The 17,054-nt window shown below is 17.2% G+C and overlaps 1 protein-coding gene across 5 annotated transcripts in view; it reads right to left on the bottom strand.

Annotated features, from left to right (window-relative positions):
• LOC727173 (pancreatic triacylglycerol lipase) overlaps nucleotides 1-17,054 on the bottom strand; it is a 100,092-nt gene that overhangs the window by 26,506 nt on the left and 56,532 nt on the right. For all 5 annotated transcript variants that reach the window (XM_026442684.1, XM_026442686.1, XM_026442687.1 and 2 more), the window contains exons 2-3: nucleotides 7,027-7,181; nucleotides 1,410-1,564 (exon numbers count right to left, since the gene is read on the bottom strand). In XM_026442684.1, the coding sequence (XP_026298469.1) occupies nucleotides 1,410-1,564; nucleotides 7,027-7,181 (310 nt within the window). The remainder of the gene's footprint in view (nucleotides 1-1,409; nucleotides 1,565-7,026; nucleotides 7,182-17,054) is intronic.

Genomic DNA, 17,054 nt, shown 5'->3' with positions numbered 1-17,054 from the left:
TTTATAAAGAATAATTTTATTTACTTTTAATGTTTTAATTTAAAGTGCATAAAATTATATTTATAATTATATATACATATATATTTATATGTATATGTATACACATAAAATTTTGATATTTTTTTAAATGGAATTGGAATGAAGTAACATGTTGTAATTTTTCATTCAAGCTAATATTATAATATTATCGTATATTTTCTGAATTAGTTAGTGGTCATTGACATTATATTATTTTAGTATAGTATTTTTTATACATATAGTATTTTTTATTTTTTCCTATAAAAAAAAATCTATATTTAACTCTGATGGAACAAGGATTAATCAATATTTCCAGATTAACCATTATTTCAATGAATTTAGCAATTTAAAAATAATTCATTAAAAATTTCTTTCAAAATTCATATATAATCAATTTGCAAAACAATTGTTTTTATAATACTACATTCTAAGTCAATTTTTAAATGAAATTTTTTATGATCTAATTATGTAAGATATAACTTATCTTTTAGAAAATCTATTGTATTTGTATCAATTAAAATTTCATTCAATAAAGAGTCAATTATGATTCTACATTATATATTTGCATTCCTCTGCTTTATTGTAGAAGCTATCACGGTTTTTTTGCAAATCAATACATGTTTATATTGATATTATCATAGTTTGTAAAAATTGAATAATATTAAAATTGAATTTATTAGTGAATAATATTAAATAAAATCATGTTAGCTGCAAGCCTCATTCATAAAATTTAATTTTTTATAAAACTTATTATCACATAGTTCTTGATGCAACGATTTATGATAAAAATAAAAATAATTCTTGCAATAAGCGGATTTATACTATTCTGATTAATATTATTATAATTATCATCGTTTTATTTGTAGTATATTTTTTTTTTAAGTTTACTGTACAATTTATACATTATTATTGTTGCATTTAATTTTATAAATAATTTTGTTGTATAACAAATTTTTACTTATTTAACATTTTTAACACATGTCTTAAATCAATTATCTATAATATTATCTATTTTTTTCATTTATTATTTTTTACTGTTCTCTAGTACAGATTCATTGCATCAAAATTTCGCTTTTAAATTGAAAACAAAATAATATTGTATTATATTTTTCTTTTCTTGATTTCTTAGCAAAAAAATTTGATTTATGTTAAGAAATCATGTATGTTATAATTAAATTTTTTTAAAATCTTTTTTATAATTAAATTGAAAAATATCAGCAAAGTTGAATGTGGTTTCAATATTTTTGTTCATTATTTAAAATTTATTTAAATATTTATATTTTAATAAATATTTAGGTTTTATTGAAAATAAAATCAAATACATATTAAATATATTAAACAATATATTTAACTGATAAAATATTAAAATAAAATAAGATAATTATAGTTACCTCGATGAGATTTTCGTTTGTATACAGGATAAACCTTGTATTGATGACTTCTCGTGGTAAAGGGAAGACATTAAGTGGTCTATGTATTAGATGATACCAATTCCTGGTTATGTTTAAACAGCCTAGCTCATCGTAGCATCGTGTCTCATTCTCGACTAATAAGATAATAAAAATTATTATAGTAATAATTTTTTTTCAAGAATTTATATATTATATTGAAAATTATATAAAATGTTTTCGAAAGTATTTTTTTTTGAAATATGAAATATTTACATACATTTAATCTCAAAAATATTCAGATATTATATTTATATATATTATATTTATAATATATTTTTAATTTGTTAATTTGAAAAATAAATTCAAAACTTATTTCTTTCAGCAGAATATTTATTATATTTTACAAATATATACAGATTATTTAATTTATCTAACAGAACAAAATAATATTAAAAATCACAATTATTTTTTGCATTATAAAAATATTTAGATATTTAAAAAATTTATTTTAAAATAATCAAAATAATTTTTTTTTATAAAAGTTAAATACTAATTTTGAGGCTTATATATGTAAAAATAGAAAATATTTTTTTAATTTTAATATGTCAATTTCAATATCAATTTTTTGAAAAATATCAATGAAATAAAATACTTTTTAAATAGAATATTATATTTTTTTTTATATTACATGAAATCATATATTAAAATAAATTTAATTATTTATACTTTGATTATGTATAAGATCAGAAATAATTTTTAATATTTTTAGTTAATAGTTAATTGTCTCAATATCGAAAATTCGTAAAATTTGATATCTAATATTCATGTGATATTTATGTGCTTTAATAAATAAAATAGATAGAATAAAAAAGATCTATTGCAATCAATTAAAATCAATTAAAATCAATTATATTGATAAAAATTGAAATTTCATATTAACTACTTGTCTACTAATATTAAATATAAGAAATTCTTTATAAAAATATTCTTATAAAGAAATTCTTTATAAAATTCTTTATAAATATGAAAAATTTTTCATATTATTATATATATTCATATTTAATCTTATTAATCTTTTTGAAACATAAAAAACTGAAGATAAATTTTATTCTTTCAAACAATAAAATAACATGAATTGCATGCGAAATCATTTAACTTTTATTTACAAAATATTTTTCCTAAATAATAATATATAATAATATCAATCAAGATGATAAGTATTAAATGAAACACTCTATAATTCAAACTCTCTGTATGTTTAATATAATAATATTTCATATTGTTAATGTAAATAATTCTACACTTTAATTGACTATCAAAATATTTTCTTTTTCTCGAAAATACATGAACATAAAAAAAAAATATCTCTGTAAAATCAAATTCCTTATATATTTAATATAATAATATTTCATATTGTTAATGTAAATGATTCTAATTATAATTGATTATCAAAATATTTTATTTTTCTCGAAAATATATGAACATAAAAAAAAAATATAATAAAATATTCAAGATATTCTTTTCATTGTTTATTTCATAAGTCATATTTTTTTTATGGAATAAATAAATACAAATATAATAATATAATTGTTAAAATCTAAACTAAGCGACTTTGAATATTGCACAAATGTGCCTGAACTGAAGGATTAATCATCTGTTGCCATTGAACTATATAATTATTTATATTATGAGCTTTGATTGAATGAATGGTGGTTTACTTTAACTATTTGCAGCTGATTGATGACTGTAATAATTCTAATTTTAATGTGAACTGTATCGTTACTGAATTATATCTGATCTGTATTCTATTTTTATTCTAATTGATCTTATCTAGAAAATTATAGCAAGTTTTAACTTTTCCTCCAATCATTATTTTTCGTGAAAATGCAAACTAAAGAACCAATAATCGTGTTGAAAAATGGTTTTGAAAGGTGGGTTTTCGCGGAACCGAGAGTTGCAGCGCGTAGGAGTCAGGATCTTTATACTCACTTCCATAATGATCTGTCGTAAAGTAAATGTTACTTTAATTGTTACTTAAATCAATTGTTTATATAAATATGATCTTCAAAATGTATAAGAATAAGTTAAAATTATTACATTTATAATTAATATTTATCCATGATAATCTTAAACATCTTTCGAATTCCTAGAATGCGAAAATAAAATATAGAATTACTTTTAGGCAATCGAAATTATAATAATAGATATTAATAACAAGAAAAATTTTAATTTATAAATTCTAAAAATTTTGAAATCTTGGGGATATGCAATATAATTGCAATATAGATATATATATTTTTTTTATTATTCAAATTCACTTTTAAGAAATAAAATTAATCTATAAAAACTAAAATATTTTTTTTGATTTTGTGTTATAACTTGCAAAATATAAAAGATAAAAAAAAAAATTTTCAGACAAAAATTGTTTCTTTTAATTAGGACAGTTGTTTAGCATTTATTAATTGTTTATTTAATTAAAATAAAGTTAAAAAATTTATAATTTTTTTCTAATTCATTTTTTCATATGAAATTTTAATCAATAATTTCAATAATATAATAATATAATTATATTAATTATAAAATAATATTAAAAAATAAATTTTTTGATTTCAAATACAAGTTTTGTTATATTACTGTATTTTATTTTGTAATAATCTAAAGAATTTCTAGATTTCATTGTATGTGCAAAATAATAATTTCGTCTATATAACAATTTTCATTTTAGCTATGTTTATGTAGTTTATGTAGTTTCATCCTTCAGATCTGAAAAATTAATTAAAAATGTAATGAATGTAATTTAATGAATGCTTAACAAATATAATATATCTATATAATATATTGGCTCCGGCAGAATTTCGAAGCGTTTTATTATTAGATAATCTAATCATAATGTGATCTCATAATCATCTATCTACATTATAAAATAATATATCATCTAATAATAAAAAATAAAAATATAAAAAATTATAAATTTTTTCTTTATAATTTTTTTTTAATTATATAAACAATTGATAAATTTTTTATCAAAAGTTAGTTTTCATTAAAAGAAAACTTTTTTTATTCTTATAGTGAATTATAATACTATTTATATTATGAATTAAATATATATATTATGAATAATATATTATGAATTAAATTATAATTAATTAAATTATATTAATTATATTTATATAATTAAAATATATAATTAAAATTAAAATTGAAAAATAGCTTAATTTTTAGAGATCATTTTGTTTCTAGAATTTGAACAATATAAAGAAATTGCATAATATATGCATGTTTTCGAAATTTGAAAATTTTTTAAATTTGCAAGTTGAGAATCTTTTGTTACTTTTATAAATTAATATTACTATTATTATTATTGCTATTTTGTTATTTTATATTTTATTTTTATTTCGCGAAGAACATATTAACGTAATAATGATACATATAACGTAAAATGAAACATATTAACGTAATAATAATACATATTAATGTAATAATAATAATAATAATAATAATTTTTTGCAAATATTTTATAAATTAAAAAAATCTTATATTTTTGTAAAATTTGTCAAAAATTTAATTTACAACATATTTGTTCATATCACAATAGTAGTATTTTAGTTAATGATGATAATTAAGAATGGTAGATTATAATTGCATGAAAACATGTATTGAATGCTTTTTCAACTGAGATATATGTGTGTAAAAAAATTGATATTTATAATTATGATATATTTTCTTCATAATGAATAGATTGTATTAATATGGTTAGAAGTGCAATACGCGTGTTTATATAAGAATTGGGTTTTTTACAATGTCACAGTAAGTAATCATATTCGACGGTCAGATCATGATGCATAATTACAAAGAGACTATTTATTATATCCGGCAATTAGAATACGACCTATTCACAATAAAACTTTCTTTACTAGTAAAATTCGTGCCCTCGGAGAGAAAATCCCAATTAAATTAGGAGAATTATAGTTTCCCGATAGAATATGTTAATAATCAGATGAGTACCTGATTCGTGATAGCCTCACGTTAAAAAAAATTCCTCGAATTAAAATGATATTATAGTGAATGATATATGAATGATAGTTGCTATTGTCAACTATGTTTGGAATGTCATCCTTGGAATCGGATGACATTCCACTCTGTTCTAGCCAAATTAAAGTGTGTTAAAAATATACAATTATAAATATATATTTTTATTCTTTTCAAAAATAGCAATTTTCTTAGATAACATCATTCTTTGTTTAGGTTTAATAAAGAGGTTTAATAATAATAAAAAAGCATTTCCATACGAAGAATTTCTTGAAATAAACTTTATAAATCTCACAAGTAATAAGTGCTCGTGAACAATATTTAATAATCATCGAAATTAATGAGAGAATGGCTAATATGTATTGATTAATATTTTAATATTTTAAAGAATATTTTTAAAGATTCTAGAGATTAAAATAAATATAAAAATTATATAAAATAATAGTTGAAACTTATTTATTATTACAAATAATTTGCATTACATCATCTTGCATGAAACAAAACAAAGATAAAGTGAAACAAATTTATTTTTATCACATTGCCACTTAATTTTATCTTTAGTTTGCTTCTAATCTAATTTTAAATTGCTTATAATTTAATAAATATAAGTTAATCAATTATTTTAATAATCAATTTTGTATTTTTATATCTTTAAAATCAATCCTTTATAGATATTTTATGATTATATTAATACTTTGTATATACAATTATATAATACAGTATATATGTTATATATAAATACTATATTATGTTATTAAAAATAATAAAATGATTTTTCATTATTCTTTGTATTTATTATTTAGAAAAAAAATAATGAACTTAGGACGTTAAGTTCTTTCTTGAATAAAATTATAATTATATTATATTAATGTATATTAACTATTATATTAACTTATATACATATATTAACTTCAATTTTATCTTTTAATTTTAAAATAGAAAGTGTTAAATGTAAAGTGTTAAAGAATTTAAGATTTTAAGCTTATAATACTCATCCAAATAATATAGATTTTTCAATCAATCTTTTCGATTTTATATATTTTATTTTATTTATAATATCGTAAATTATTTTCCAATTAAATATAAAGAGACGGAATGATTTAGGAATATAGTAATTCAAAATTATTAACACAAAATTATTATTAATATTAAGATTTAATATTAAAATTTAAAGATTATTTTATAAATGCAAATGAAGTAAATATTCATTATTCATTTAATATTGAACATAGAAAATATTATTTTCAAATTATTAACAATGCTTATTATTCGAACATAGAAATTTATTTGCAAATATATATTTTATTATATGATCTTGTCAATTTTTATTTCATTTGCATTAATAAAATAATTTCTATTCATATTAATAATAATTTTGTATTGACAATCTTAAATTAAGTTAACGAATCAATTTTTTTTGTTTAGATTGAATAAAAAAAATTATTTTACAATATTGAATGTTGCACATTTTTTTATATATATTCATTAAATAGATTTTTTAGTTCAAAATGATAATGGTGAAATATACACTATTATCATTTTGAAGTAAACATTAAATTTTTAAATATATGTAGGTATATATAATTACATGGCAACCAAGGAATATTGACTTCTATTCGATCACTACGTGCCCACTGCCAAGGATCCAAAACTCCGGCGGAGCAGATAATAGGAACCAATGCGACAAATAGCAAAATTGATGCTCTTTTGTCTTCGATGATTCTTTGCTTTTTTCTTCTCATCCTGCAAATAAAAGAATATATTGTTGTTTAAGTTTCTTAGTTTTTATAATTTTAAATATAAGATAAATAGAAATATAAGATATGAAGGTTTTTATCTATTTTTTATAATAATTAAAATTTCAATAAAATAAAGATAAAAATTATAACAACCGTTATCGTTCATTCAATATTTCTTTTTATTTTGCTTTTGCAATTTTTGTACCTGTATATTTCAATAGAACATTATTTATTCTGATTTATTTTTTAATTTTCAAAGAGCCAAAAGAAAAACATAAATTATTAAAATAATCGTAGTTTTAAAATATGAACAAGGATTTATAATATTATATTATTTTTAATTATAGTATAAAAACAATAAATAAAATGACAAATAAGTAATAATATGAAACATTTTGTTAATAATTTTGTTAATAGTAAATGTATAATTATTATTATATTTAATAAATAATAGAATGGATTTCATCTCTTTTTCAGATGTCAAGAACAATTTTTAAAAAATAAAAAAAGGATCTAAAAATTAAAAATTTGAAACAATGCTTGAAATTATGTTTGTTATGTTTATTATAGACTCATTGTGATTACTTAAAAAAAAATTTATATATACAATTATTATAAAAAATCATATTGTTATATATAATTAACATTTATATATCATTAAATCTTAAATTTTTTTTTAATACAGTTTCAAAATTATTTTTTTCAAAAATTAAATTAATATTATCATTCGAATTTCCATTTACAATTTTAATTTCTAAAATAAAAAAAAATAAAAAATAAAATATTTGCAATTTTTTAAAGATTTATAATATTTATGTTTATATAGAACATTTTCAAAGTTATTTATTTCATTGTTTTGATTCATTTTTTCTTTGAAAAATAAAAAAAATTTTTTATATTTCTTTCTTTTTTTATCATCATTATTATTATTACAGTACAGAATAATTAACGAAATTTCAAATATTTATAAAAAAAATTATTTATTAAATTAAATTATTAAAATAAATTTATTATTTATTTTTTATTATTAAAATATAATTAAAAAAAATCATTTAATTAATTAAATTTTATAAATTAATATATATAGATTTATATCTAGTAATATCATACAACAAGTAGTGCATATCTTTATATATTTACTAATTAAGAATGATATTTATTTATATTATGTATAAATTGCATATATTTTTATGTATATATTTTATTTATATGTATATATTTTTAATAAAAATAGAGAAATAGATATATTACAATTTAATACTTTTCAAAACTTTTCTATGTAATATACTTTATATAACTTTTATTTATACAAAAAATATAAAAATAAATTTTATTAAAAATGAAAATAATAAAAATTCTCAATAAAAAAAATTGTTATGAAAATTATTAAATCAAATGAATAGAATAAAATATATAACACAATTTGTTCAAGTAAGATCATTATTGTATAATAATCTTTTTATAATAATTGAATTTTTAACAATATCGTATTATCATAATATATGTTTTTATATATTATCAAATAGAAAATATCACATCGAACATTCATTATTTTTATTAATTCTCAAAATCTTCAAATTTATGTTAAAAAATTGAATGTCACATTAACTATTAAAAAATAAGATATATTATTAACAAAAGCAGAAATTAGTGAATTAAAGAAAAATTCATTGATTTTGAAACATTTTGTTATTAAACTTATACTATTTTATATAAGCATAAAGATATAATTTTTAATATTATAATTTTTAATTATTTTGAAATATAATCATTTCTAAAAATTCGTAACAGATATGAGTATTGATAAATTATATATTCTACATACATACATTAAAATAAATTTATATTAAAATAAAATATACAAAACTTATATACAAACAAAATATAAAAATATTGATAAATATTAAAAATAAAATATGAAAATACTAATGAATTAATGCACAAATTATATATAAAGATATTTAATATTACAATTATATATATATATATATATATATATATATATATATATATATATATATATATTTAAAATTAATAATATTTAAAATTAATAAATTGAACAAAATTTAACAAAATTTATATTTAATTTGTATTTATATTAAATATTTTGGCTTGATATTCGCAACTTTTTAAATATCTTTTAAATATCTAAATAGGGTTTTTGAAAATCAATATCTTTAATTATATAACAGTCACATAATTTTTGCTCAATTTCATATAGCTTTTTGAATTATTATTAATTTTTTTATTTATTAATATTTCTTTACATATTAATTATTCTTCTTCTTTTTAACTATTAATTTTTTCAAAATTCTAAGGTTTTTTTGAAATTTCTTATTAATATATCATAAATTTTAAGATCTTTCTTCTGCTTTAAAATAATATTTATTACATTTTGATTTGTTTTTATTTCTTTTTTCGTTGAATTTTTAATGTTATTTAAATTTCACTTTATTGCTTTATTTATATTATTCTGAATATTATTGATTATTTTTTCATATTAAATAATAATTTATTCATCTATCATTTATTTATCTCTTCTATAGTTTTATTGCTTAACATAAATTCGATTTTTTCTAATATTTTATATTAATAATTTTTCTAATATTTTATATTAATAATTTGATAAAATAGTGAATTTATTTAGGTTATAAGATGAACAAGAAAATAATGTTATCAGCGAATGTTATTACATGACAAATTTTTTTGAAACGATGAAAAAAATAGATTTATAATATTATAGATATAATGATTTTATATGTAAGATAAAATAGATTAGTGTTAAATGAGTTTTCATAAGTGGCAAAATGAATCTAAATATATCTTGTATAAGAGATAAACAGATCAATATAAATTTTATCAATTTTGAGTAAATGAATAACATAGGAAACAATAATTATTATAATTATTTTTATGATGGGAAAAGAAAATTCTATTCGAAAAATAATATCTGAATTAGACCAACATAATTAACATAATAAATGATAAAATTGCTAGAAAAAGTTTTAAAAATTGATATCTATCAATAAATTTAAAATAAAATTATTGAACAAATTTTGAAACAAACAAAAAAGAAACAATTACTAAATTATAAAATATTATTAAGTTATGAAATATTAAAAAATTTAAATTAAAAAATTTTAACTTAGAGATATTCAAGCTAATTGCCGAATTAAATGCTATTTCTTTAAATTCATTAAATATACATTCAGCAAAATGATTCATATTGAACAATCAACAACAAATTTAATTCTTTCTACAGTATTGAATGGTGATATAGATAAATTAATATTTATTAAAATTAAATCCAGTTAAACTAATAATAGATCTATTTCATCGAAATTGAATTTAAAAAAATGCATATTCTCAAATATGAACAAATAAATAAAATCAATTTTAAATGTGATGAAAGAGAATAATTATTACTTGGAAATTATCAATCCGAAAAAATAAAAAAAAGTAATAAATTAGAAAAACTAAAATAAAATAAAAATCGTAATAAAAGCTATCAAAAAAAAAAAAAAAATTCACTAATAGTAAAACTACTTATTAAAAAGAATTACTAAGTAGAATTTAAAATACAGAAAGAACCTTGATGAGAAGGTCGTTTACTCAAGCAATATTAACAAGCATTTAAGATTCTTAAATGACAATATTCTGATAATACAATCCAATATATATATCGATACAATCCAATACATACGATGCAATCCAAAGGAATAGAATGATTGAAAGATCAATTTCAGGAGGTTAAATAAAATATAGATAACGTTGTTATATATTTTGCAAAATATAATTTAAAATAAATTTGTTCTGAATATTTAGAATTATAAATATATATATATTTATAATACCGAAATATATATATATATATATATTCTTTTTTAAATATCAGAAATATCCATTCAAAACAAAACGGAAAAAAAAACGGAAATTAATTGCAAAAAGACTATTGAATTGTTGTTAATAAAGAATAGAATCTGTGTTTAATTGAAAAAAGGTCAATTTTTGTCTTCATATTTACTAGCACTAAAATTGAATAAAATATATAAATTTATTCTTAATATCAAAAAATAAATTTTTATTTAATAGAATATTTCAAACTAGAGAATGCTCTTTAAAATTAGTTTTTTTCAGTTATTTCATAGTTTCAATAGATCTAGAAGATTATTTAATTTTCATTTATAAAAAAAACTTTAAATATTTAGGATTTTAATTCCCGCATAAATTATATAAATTCGTGTTTATTTTTTGGTCTAAATTCAAGTCTATCTATTTTTTTAGAATTATTGAAACTAATAATGAATTACTTTAAGAAGAAAAATATTAATTTCAAGTTATATTAGATATATATAAAAGTTTATTTAGAGATTTTTTATGTATAAAAAATAGAAAAAAAATATATATATATATAAATGAATGTTTCTTCATTCATAAATGAATGAAAAAATTGTTTAATTTTATTTTTTTATTAATCAAAAAATATATAAATTCCATAATTGATTTTATCAGATACATTAAATTAAAAGAGAAAAATATTTATTAAGAGAATTTTTATTTAAATCTTAAATAGAATATTGAATAAGAAATTTTTATGTATTTGATTGCTAAATTATAATAATTTATTTATTGAATATATTTATTGAATATTGTTGTAACAAAAATCTTAGAAAGAAAAAAATGATTATTATTCTGAATATACTAATGAATAACCTAATAATTAGTAATTGAATTCAATATATTATTAATTCATCTTAAATCGATTGAAATGCAAACAGAAAAAATCTATTGGAATAAATAATATAAATTTATTATAATATAAATAATATAATATAAATAAATTTTTAAAAATAAAATTATTTACAAGTATTAAATTAGTTCTATAAAAAAGTGATCCCAGATTTAGAAAATCATAAAATTCTCTTAAGAATAGATAATAAGTTGCCATTTTATTTTTATTAACAAGATTGAATCAAGTTCAATTAAGTTAAATATGTTAATATAGCAAAATAAAAAAAAATGACAAAAAAAAAAGAGAATAATTCTATGTATATGATACATTCTATCAAAAGAAAATACAGAAGCAAACAATTTCTTTCGAATAAAAAAATGACGATGAGACACTCAAATTATAAGGAACATTATTCAATTAATGATGAAATTTCAGATTTTTTTATATAAATCGAAAATATGTTATAAAAATTACGAAAATATAAATTAAAAATGGAAAAGATTTTAAAACATAGTAAAATTTTTTAAGTGCTTAGTAAAATTCGAGAAAAAAATAAAATTTTTTAAATTTCTGAATCATTAAATAATTTGGACTGAAAGAATGTTTTATCTTTCAAATTATTAGCATTTAAACTTTTGAACTTTGGAATTTCGAATTAACAAAATCTTTAAAATCTTATGAATTTAGTAACAAATATAAACTTTCATTACCATATGAACATTGTTTTTGATCGTTTAAAATAAAACGAATTTTTTATTACAATGAACTTTGTAATAAATCAATTTTATAATTATATTTCATAGTTTCACAAATAGATTAGAACTGATAATATTATTCTTGATTTCATTCTGTTCTTTTCATTCGGTAATGAAAATTCTTCAAAAGCAATTAATAATTCTGTTTTAGAAATAAACTTTTGATTTCGAGTTTGATCTCTTAATCCGAAATATTATCGATATAAGATATAAGATAATGCAATATTTTTTACTTCACTATTAATTTTTAAATAATTTCTCATCTAATTTTGACATAATAATAATTACAAAATGTCTTTTCTCTTATTTAGATTCGTTTTTCGAATTCGTCATAAAATAAACATTCATATAACGTTTATACAATGAACTAACTATTGCTCATTTCTCTTAATAAATCATTTAAACATTTTAATATATTTGCTAAACATGAGATATGAAACATATACCTATGAGAGCGTTTTTTTTTAATAGTGTTATAATTAATTTTGAATGATGAAAATGAAAATTTTTTTATCATTTTCATCAAATTACATAAAGGGCAATTACATATACATTTATATTCTTATCTACTACTGATCGTATATTATTGATAGAAATGAATTTTTGTAGTTCATTTTTTTTTTTTGTTCTTAAAGAATTAATTTGAATTAGAAGAATTAATTCCTTTCAAAATATTTCTTATAAAGCATTTCTTTTTTTAATAATTTAATCTTTTTTAATAATTGCTCGCAATCCTTATTACTTATATGCACAATATAAACAACAAAATTTTTTTCGATTACACTGTAATTTTCCTTTAGATCATTCAAATATCCATCAGTTTTTATCAATCATGAGATAAAATTAACTTTATTAATTATTTTAGCTAAATCAATTGAATTAAACTATTTTTTGTTTTAATTGAGCTTGATTTAATAAGCTTAAATTTTTGTGAATTTTTCATTATTTTTTTTTCTTTTTTTATTTTAATAATTATATGGAATAATAATCATAATTATATGGAAGTTATGACAAAATAAATACCGAAAAAAATACTATTATTAGTATACAAATAATGTATATAAAACAATTTTATTATTAATAATCAAATTATTTATGCCACTTTTGAATTTATAATTCAGAAGATCAATATATAATCAGTTACAAAAATATTTGTGTTCTATATTATAAAAATTTAATCTTCTTAGTTTTTTTCAGTTGGATTGTTTCACAAACATATTAATGTTTTAAAAATATTAAAATATACAGAATATTAAAAAAAAAAAATAAAAAGTTTTAAGAGCGTATGATAAAAAGAAATAAAAAATATCAAATCAATATAGATCCTACAGCCAATCTTTTTCATATAAAATTAAATTTTATCATTTACTATAAATACTTAAAGTCTTGGAATTTTGTTTTTTTTTGATATCTGTATGTAAAGGAAAGTTCGGCATCATTGCTTTTTATTTTTTTCCATATATTATTCAAATATTAATATTTTTTTTAATAATAATTTTTTAATAATAAATAATTATAATATGTTATATTACATTATTTAAAAAATTTTTACTTTATTTAAAAAATATTAATATCTAAATATTAATATTTGAAAAAATTAAAAAACTATAAGTGTATTTATATTAAATCTGATCGCTAAATAATCGATGAATGATTATATTGCTATCTTGGAATAATAATGTAGTTACAAAAGAATTATTTTACAATATTAACAATATTAATGAGAAATTTAATGCAATGAAATTTAATGAATAATGTTTAATAAAAATTTGCAGTTATGATTTTTTTCTATATTTAATGTATTTATTTTTGTAATTTTTTTTATGTAATGAGATATTACTATATAAATATATCATATGAGTAACAAATTCATGAAATTGTAATTAAATAAAAAAATAATACGAAAAATAAAAAAAAAAATAACAAATAATTAGCTATATTTAAAAAATATCTATATTAAAAACAAGAAGATGAAGTTACTATTAAATTGATAATTAATAATAAATATAATTCATTGTACGATGTATATTTACTTCACAAAAAATTAAATTATTACTATATTCAAAAAAGATATTTAATATTATATTTTTAAGAAAAAAAAATAATCTTCATAAAATTTCTATCGAATAATGTTATATATAATATAATCGTGAAATATTTAAGCTTTTTTTTAAATTATTTAAGACAATTTTGTATAATATCTATGAAATATCTTAAAGTCGCAATTTGGAAGATTAATGCTTCTTAATGAAAAATTGTTAAGAAAATCATTGACCTTGATTAATTAAATTCTTTTTTGACATAAACTTCTCTTTCTTATTTGTTAATGGAAATTATTCTTGATTTATTTTGAAATTCTTGATAAAGTGAGAGAAATTGTTTCTAAAAGATTAGAAATTATAATTACATACATATGTTAATATATAAAGAAGATTAATATAAAATCATATACCAAATCTAAAAAAATTATTCTCAAATTGTGTTTTTATGATTTTTTTACTATATTTTAAAAAATTAAAGAAAATTATTTTCAAATATATTTTTGTTATTTTATGTTATAAAAACATTTAATTATGTCATATAATTTATATTATACAATATATTACAATATTACAATATAGATTATAATAAATTATAAAATTATTTTTTAAAATTTAAAATGTATAATTTTTTGTTAAGTTTTCCATATTTTTATTAACTTATTAAAATAGCGATCAAACGTAATTCAAAGAATATAGATAGGCCAGACAGAATTTATTGTCATCTGTTTGAAAATTGAAAACTTTTATTAATTTTCGGAAAAATTTCACTAATTTCAATGTTACATTCTTCATTTCTAATAATAATCAATTTATTATTTTCAAAGTGACATAAAATCAATACTTTTGTTGATAATTTGATCAACCAATCAGTTCAACCACATGGTGCTGAGAAATGTAGTGAAACAAGTTATCATGCAACATTCCATCGGCGAACATCGACCTTATTCGACCGTAATACATGTTCTTAAGCTACTTACTTTTTATTTCACTTATTTTTTATTTCTTTCTTGTTCCGTATTTTTTATTGATACCACAATGCGGAATTAACGCCATTATAATTACGATAATTATAAAATAATGTATGAAAAACATATTTTTATGATGATAATTTTTTTACATTTTTTATTATAAATAAAAATTAATAATATTTTAAAAAAGTATGTAATATAGTTATGGAAATTTAAAATTTTTTTCAATATTTAAATTTAAAAGAAAAGAAAAAAAAGTTTAAAGTTGTTTTTTTAAGTATTATTTTTTATTAAGATATTTTTTGCAGATTATGATAATATCAACTATAGCTCATATGAAAATGTATGTGGTATCAATAAAATTGCCAAATGTCAACCAATCAAATATTTATTCAATTCTGTTACGTAAAACTTATTTTAATTTTTGATGACTAGGTTTTTTAAAATACTTTTAGTACGACTGGTTTATAGAAAACGTGTTTCATGGATAGAATAAAAAGAGGAAAGAGGAATGACTTTGGTTTTTAGATAATGGATAGTCCACTTAAGCTTCCACCTAAAACTTTAAAAAGTGTCGCTTACATTTCATCTTCGAATATTAAATAATTACTATTTCTAAAATGAGAATGTAATTATTTTGTCAGTATTTTCAGTGATTTATAACTAGTAGCGAATTTTTCGAAAAGAATTTTGAATTATAGTTTCTGAGAACAAAAAATAGAAATTAAAATGTATTATATATATATTTAAATATAATAAATAATAATAAATAATAAAAGAGAAAAAAATAAATATGAATATAATAAAAAGAATATAAAGACTGATTTCTTTATTTTTATTTTTAATATAGAATATTTCATTCTAATATTTCACAATAAGTACAATATTTTGAAAAATATCAGAGATATGAAAAACGCAAAAATATTTTAGATAATTTTATTTGATATTAAAAGGAACAAGTCATTTGATCTTATGATATCTCTGACAGAACAAATCTGCAAAAATTAAATTTTAAATTAAATTGAAATCTATGTTTCTCATTATCCTAATTATATTAAAATAATATTAAAATGTTTCCAATACATTATTTAAATTTATCTTCAGCATAAACTTTTTTTGAAATGTATATTTTCGAATTTTATATTTATATTTTATTATATATTTTTATATATATTTTATATTTTACTGATATTAGCGTTAAATACTTGAAAAAATTGTATATTCGGATTTTGTATATATATGATATATTAATAAAATTTAAAAAAAAAAAATTTTTAAAAAAATCGATATATGTGTATGTGTGTACATTATATGGATGCAAATATAAATGTTAACAAATTCTGGGTTATTTCCAGTACAAGTTTATTTATTTTTATAAAG

Source organism: Apis mellifera, linkage group LG9 (assembly GCF_003254395.2).
Source record: "Apis mellifera strain DH4 linkage group LG9, Amel_HAv3.1, whole genome shotgun sequence".
NCBI lineage: Eukaryota > Metazoa > Arthropoda > Insecta > Hymenoptera > Apidae > Apis > Apis mellifera.
Note: the sequence above shows the minus strand (reverse complement) of the source record. Positions and strands in the feature narration are given on the sequence as shown.